Here is a 7500-nt window from a genome sequence, read left to right on the forward strand (position 1 = left end):
GAAAAGTGCATGGACGACCATCTGAAGCCCCGTCTACACGTATCCGGATATTTTTGAATTTGCAACTTTTTTTTTCGAAATCAAAAATATTCGCATACACACAAAGCGTAGTCAAATCGAATTTGCCCGTGAACACGTATGAGATTCACTCAAGTACTCAGGACTCCTCAAGGAATAATAAGGCATAATTGAAGTGCACACTGTTCAGAGCTATGTTTACTGCACACACGCGAGAATACTTGAAATAAGTCCAAGAAGGAAAGAAATAGTATTGCACACGGCAGCCATCTTGAGAATTGACTTAACGGTAAGGAACTGGGCTCGAGCTTGTTAATTTCCGGATTTAGCGTCCACGCGGTCCCGGATTCATAGCGAATTCAAAACACCCGCTCTGGAGAGCGTATTAAAAATGTTCCGGATTCGCCAGCGAATTCGCTGGATACGTGTGGACGGAAGGCGTTTCCGGAAAGAAAAAGTTGCAGATTAAAAAATATTCGGCTACGTGTGGACGGGGCCTGAGTCTTGCAGAAAGGGCGGGAAGTGGAAGCCCCTCTCTTTGAACTAAAAAAGCAAAATTATCTAAACTAGACAGAAATCCTTATTATTTAACATTATTTGTAGTTGATGTTTCTCCTATTTCCTCGAAAGAGGGCTTATCGCCCTTTGGCATTTGCCATGACTGTTGACCACGCGTTCCTGTCAATACTGTTGAAGTAACCTCGCCTCTGTAAGGTTGTTCTCCAGTATCAAGTTCTTCTAGATAAGGAGCGAAGGAAAAACGTAATTGTGCTTTGTTGGCCTTGGGTCCTACCAAAAATTTCTTTAAAACCTTCTCGGAAGCTTTGCATTCGCAGGGAGTATATTATTGGATTGGCTATCGAGTTGGCTAGGAAAAAAAACAACGCTACCATCCTTAAGTGAAAGACCGGAATAAAAGGAAAATTAGCAAATATTCCATTATGGATTGCGTCTACAGTTAAGAAAATTATAGCTGGGGACAAGGTAAGTAAAGATACTAGCGTTACAATAAACAATGTGATGGTCAGCTTACGCTCTCTTCTGTACACGCTGTTATTCGCTGGATTTGGGTGAACCCTCCATCGCACTTTTATGAAGATTATGATGTAAGATATGCAAACAATGAAAAGAGAGATGAAATAATATGGCACGTAAAGTATCAAGTTGAGTAATATTGCTTCACTTGAATCAACAGTCGCTTGGACTTCGTGAAACACCAATTGTGCGATTTCCCTTGTTACAGCTGTTATCCAGACAGCGACGATAATGGCAACATAAACTCGCTTTCCAATCGTAAGATGTTGAAACGGACGCATTGTTGCATACATTCGCTCTAAAGAGATAGCAGCAAGATTCGCTAGGGAGGCCATAGAAAACAAATGGACAAATGCAAATTTAACGTTATTTAGCGGGGTATTACTTTGATCATACATCCACATCTTGCAATATTCCCCTCCCGCTCGTTCAATCTGCAAAGCACCTGAAATCCCCCCAGCTAACAAATCAGCTATTGCCAAATTCCTGATTGGCAAAAATGTGCGTTGGTTTCTTAGCTCTCGCCTCTTTGCAAATATAATGGTAGCGAAACCATTCAGGACTACTATGGCCAGGCATTCAATGGCCAGCACAGCAATCCATGGAACGCAATGTGATCTGGATATTGAACTGCTCACAGTGCTGTTGTTAGCAACCATCGCTGTAGCCGGCTTAGCAGTTGCTGTGATTGAGCAGTTTACCTAAAATTGAATACAAAAACTTTGTCAGGTAAAACTGCCCTCATACGATCATTTAAATCTGTTAATATTTAAGAGTTTCAGGAGAAACCTCTTTTGCAGAATGGGCCCTTTGCAAGTTAGTGATCACATGGTACAAAAACCGCCATCCTGGGACGCAAATTGCCCACTGGGACATCTAAAACAAAGAAAATTTAAATTATCTTGCTTCGTTTAAAGCCGTGGCTACACGAGCGATTTTTGTCTCGCGCCGGTGATGCGATTTTTTTCAGATTTTGTCGCGTCGCCTGCGCGCCAAGGTGGCAACACTTGTGACAAATTTTGGCAACAAATTGAAGGCCGCGCGAATCGCATACTTCAAGGGACCTGGGCGCTATAAACAGACATTCCTTACTTCAATTTCATTGGCTAAATACTCTTTAGTCGCGTCGCAAGCGCGGACAAAACGTTGCAGGGTGGCTACACGGGCAACTATCTCTGCGATTTTGTCGCAAAAGTTTCAACTCTGGCGACTTTTTTCTTGCGATTATTTCACCTGTCGCGTCGCCAGTTCAAGGGTGGCTACACGTGTGATTTTCAGCTCGCGCTGGCGACGCGACAAAGTTTGAAAAAATCGCATCACCAGCGCGAGCAAAAAATCGCTTGTGTAGCCGCCGCTTAAGATGTCCCAGTGATATTTTATTATTTAAAATATCACTGGGACATCTTAAGCGGCGGCTACACAAGCGATTTTTTGCTCGCGCTGGTGCGCAATTTGCGTTCCAGTATGGCGGTTTTTGTACCATGTGATCACTAACCTGCAAAGAAAGGGCCCATTTGGACGTTTTCTCTCTTGAAGAGAAATCTGACTATGGTCAAAAACCCATGATCCGGAGCCTACAACTCTACTGTGTTCGTGTAACTGCGTTTTCACAGACCGATTTATTTTTAGATTGAATTTCTCGCGAATGAGACTCCCACAGGAGCCCAATGACCAATTACAAGAAATTAAGCTGACGTCATAGAGTCACCAAACCGGAACTGCCTTTGTTTTTTGACCTAATTTGCGGGAAGGGCTAGTCTAAAAATAAACCTACTTGTGAAAACGCCGTTTCACGCTCCAGATGGGCTCCTGCTATGGTCTGTTTCTTCTTTCGTTTCTAAAGAGCTTTATTATGATTCACTCCACAAAATTACTTTTCAGACCGCATCATGGGCAAAAAAGCATTTAGTGACATCTAGCTATCGTTAAATCAAATATTTGCTCTCCACGGGATAATATCTTAGCGAAAATATTATGCAGCCACTGATGAACAGATGATCATTGCAAGTGTTGCAAATATGACGCCGGTGCTGAAGTTTCGAAATGTACATACATACATACATACATACATACATACATACATACATACATACATACATACATACATACATACATACATACATACACCTTGTGTATGCATTTAAATATGTTTTCGTTTGAGGCCGGATGCTGGACGATTAGGTTAGTTTTCTTTTTTTCGATAATCTCAAGAATGCACATAGCATTTCTGAGAGTTTCATTTATAATAATTTATAGGAGACCCAGACCTCCATGAGGGTTCAATGTCAAGGCACTTACAAGCCTTGTAAGGGAATATAAACTTGTCTGGTACCTTAATCACCAAAACAGGGACTTTGAAAAGCTATCGCAAACCCCCTGATGTTGACAAGGACTTATGAAACCAAATAGTTTTGAAAGCAGTAATTGAATCGCAAGTTTTAAAATGATGGGAGAAAACTGTCGGAAATACCATGCATAAATTTAAAATGGGTAGAAACAAAGGCTTAAGTAGGAGTGTCAGGTTGACACGGTCAACTCTTTGATTGAGATTGGGCTTTTGCCAGGCAATATGCATAGCTTCCTTCAGTTTGAGCTACAATTTTGTCGATACAGAATCTATAATTTCAAAGCAGTACACAGAGCGGTGCTGTAAGATTAAAATGTGCAAGGACCTGTCAGAAGAACTTGCCTGTTAATCAGGATATTAAAGTACAGTGAAACCTTTATTAAGCGGCCACCCTCGGGGTAACAGCTAATGACTACTTAATTTAATAGGGAGCTCAAGCACGCGCTTTTTGGGGCTAGTGCACATGCGCTAGCCACTATTGTCATCATGCAACTTTTCCGAAAGTAAATAAGTAACAATAGATATGTTCGGCGCCAATCACACTTAAGTTAGGACATCCTAGTTGCCACTTCGTTTCGCCGAGAATTAATCTAAAGCGTGTGAAGCAAAGCCGATGTTTGACTCCTGGTCTTCATTGGGAATTTGGTTTCGTGAGAGAGCTAAGGTTGTAATCAAGTAAGTACGTTGCTTCATTTCAGAAAATGAACCGAAATTATTTATCACAGTTTTAAACTTTAACTTTCTTAATGGTCTGGTGAAATCTCTTGCCAGGCCTATCGCTCATATTATAAGCCGATTTTCACGGCAGCTATTTCGACATGACGCGCTGACAAGACAGCGAAAACAAAAGCACTATAAGGAAAAACATGAGCCTCGATAAAGGAGCCGTTAATTGAACGGGAAAAAATATGGAAGGGCTTTGAGTTCGCGTGCAGCTTGTGTCTCAAACGTAAACGCTTCTTTGTGGGCGGGTATTCAGCTCGCCTCCCGAATCCTCTAAGTGTATTTGCATCAAAAACACACTGTCTCGCCGTCTGACTATGCAAAGTTCGCCTTGCGGCGTATTAGAAACAAAAAGGTGAATGTTTTCGGATTCTTCACATCGCATAACATTTACAGTAACCCAGGTCACGCGTGAACATTGATTCGAAAAATTCAATTAACATAACGAATTCTTGTTTTCCATATTTGGGCATTTCCTGTTGTTTTCGAAGATTTGGAGCGACATTTCGAAAATCGAAGAGCGATTTGGAGTTTGCCCGCGCTTTTTCAAAATGTTCAGACCAGCGGCCGTCAATTCCTTTGGTCGCGAATACAAGCCAGGCAGACCTGTCAATAAGGAAACAAGAAGACGTATAATCGACCTTTATTTGGTTGGAGAGGGACCATCTGCGATCTCTAGATCAGTTCGTGTCAACAATCTAGGAAGCAATTTCAAGAAAGATTGGCATCTGCTACAAGAAACTTTCCGTCGTACCAAGTGAGAGCCCAGGTCGAGAGGTGTAATGAGTTTCTTGAACTCACCTCAAGAATGAATCCATCCAAACTTCATTTTTTTGATGAAAGCTCTGTAATAAGGATAAATGCGCCTCACAAAACAATGAACAGTCATAAAGAACTGAGCAAAATATGCTCTCAGGCTCCCGTGGATGGGGAAAACAAGCAGCCCAGAGACTCCATTTCTTGCAACTTCTTACCTCCAGAAGAATTCTATCCATATTTCAAGGAGATCTCCGAAGAATCAAGTCCATTTTTGAAAATTTCAATCCGATCTGTGATTTTTCCGATGTGATTTTCGTTACGTCAGTGAAAGTAGCGCATTGATTGGAAGACTTCGATAACATGTTCAAGATACTGTTCACGCGTGACCTGGGCTGACTATAAAGCGACCAAAAGCACTTCAAGCGTAATAATTTAACCAGCCGGCAAGCAGTCGTAAACACGCCCTCTCCAAACATCTGTGAATGGCTTTTCAACTGTCTTGCGGCTTTTAACTACTTGAACCTAAAGCACCGGGTACAATGATTTTGCCGACATTTGGAGTGGTATTTTGCTTAAAAAATAAAATCCTTTTAGATATACAGGAACGAAAATACACATTGCGCTGTTTCAACTCGAAGATGCAAACATTTGATGCGATAAACCGACTTAATTTTACTTTCCATATGAAAACGACGGAATTAAATGATTCAGTTTTAAATCATTGAACTCTCCAATTAAATCCACCCCCAAAATCCCGAAAAGAAAATCTTCTTAATACCTCATAAAACCGAACGAACCTTCAGTTCTTGAGAAACAATTTAACCTTCAGTAAAGAGGTGATGAAAGGTCACAGCACCACAAAAGGTCAACATTACGAGCCGCGAGCACCTGCGATAGCAAACGTTTTCCGGATTATATTAGTCTGCTGAATATCTTACCGCTCTAATCAAGTGCAAGACAACTTGACAAGAAACATCGCGCATAACAAGCCATCGTAGTTCACCGTCGTCTGAACTGACATTCGCGGAATGTGGAAAGTGTTTAAAAAAAATACGTACTACATCAAGAGAGAGCCTATCCGTCGCAACACATGACTTGGCTGAAAGATATTGACACGATCTGACCACAGATGTGCCATGTGTGTGGAAATATATTCTTTAAAACTAAGAAACTGCAGATGAAAATTTTGCTTCGAAAGGCATAAATTGCTCTGCGTAAGTGTCATACAAATAAAAGATCAATATCGGCTGGACAATTAAATCGGGGGTGGAAGCTGAATAATTGGATTTCGATTATTCATTATTCTTTCTGTGTTTTGTTCGAATTATTCATTATTCTTTTTTAAATTTTTGTGGGTTATTCATTATTCTTCGTTGTTATTCATCATTCCACTGGCATAACTGCGTTATTCATTATTCCGGCGTTTTCAGACCCAATTATGCATTATTCATTTTTTATTTATACTCGTTATTCATTATTCATTATTCATTATTCAGCTTCCAACCCCGAAATTAAAGCAACAAGGTGCTATAGAAAAATTAATCCACCATGATGAAGGCTTTAACTCTTGGGGGTATTGAGAGGTTCTCCTCCTTATTTTGAAAAAGCTAAGAAAGACATTTTTGCAATGATTAGGCATCTTGGGTCAGCTTCTTTATTTTGCACTTTCTGCAGAAACATAGTGGCGTCATCTTTTAAGAATACTAGGTGAACTTGTTGACAACAAACAATACAGTGATAGTGAACTGGAAAGTTTAGATTAGGAGGAAAAGTGTAGATTAATTCAAAGTGATCCAGTCACGTGTGCCAGATATTTAACTACCAAGTTATTCAGTTTATATGAAAATTTCTGTGCAGTAATGTAGCATCTTTAGGTAAATTTTGTGACTGGTTTTATAGAGTTGAATATCACGAAAGAGGCTCAACTCATATTCATCTGTTGATAAGACTTGACAATGCTCCAACGTATGGTTTTGACAGTGACGAAGAAGTCATACAACTTATCAGTGAAGTATTCACTTGTCAGAAACCCAGTGACAACCCTGAATTGCTAAAACCTGTCAACAGGCAAGTACACAGACACTCTCACCCTTGCAAAAAGAAGTCCTAGACAGAATGTCGATTTAATTTTCCGCAGCCACCTATGAAGGCAAGTAGATCAAGTGGGACATAATGAATGAAAGCAGCACAAAGAAACTTGGAAAACCATAAAACAAAAAGCAATTGAATGATATGAAAGAAGGAGAAGACGTCACTTCTGACCAACTGCTTGTCAATTTGAATCTATCGAAAGAAGCATACTTACTAGCTATTAGATCAAGCCTCAATTTTCTAACTGTATTTTTAAAATGGCAGCCAAATGAATTAAGAGTCAACAATTATAATGCTGCTTGTCTTAGTGCTTGGAGGGCTAACATGGACGTCCAATTTGTTCTTGATGTTTGCTTGTGCTACAGTACATTGTCTCTTACATCTCAAAAGCTCAAAAGGGGATGACTGAACTTTTGCATACAGCTTGTGCTGAAGCCAGGAAGGGAAGGGTTATTTCAAGCGTCAACCATAAATCATATACCTCTTTCATAATGACGGCCAAACAAGATACTCTTTTCTTGTAATTT

The 7500-nt window shown here is 40.3% G+C and overlaps 1 protein-coding gene across 1 annotated transcript in view; it reads right to left on the reverse strand.

Annotated features, from left to right (window-relative positions):
• Nucleotides 1-7500, reverse strand: part of LOC137970683 (histamine H2 receptor-like) — a 23321-nt gene that overhangs the window by 958 nt on the left and 14863 nt on the right. Inside the window, exon 2 of the mRNA XM_068817214.1 lies at nt 1-1754. This exon is cut by the window's left edge and continues 958 nt beyond it. Within this exon, the coding sequence (XP_068673315.1) occupies nt 747-1712 (966 nt within the window). The 5' untranslated portion in view covers nt 1713-1754 and the 3' untranslated portion in view covers nt 1-746. The remainder of the gene's footprint in view (nt 1755-7500) is intronic.

Source organism: Montipora foliosa, chromosome 9 (genome assembly GCF_036669935.1).
Source record: "Montipora foliosa isolate CH-2021 chromosome 9, ASM3666993v2, whole genome shotgun sequence".
NCBI lineage: Eukaryota > Metazoa > Cnidaria > Anthozoa > Scleractinia > Acroporidae > Montipora > Montipora foliosa.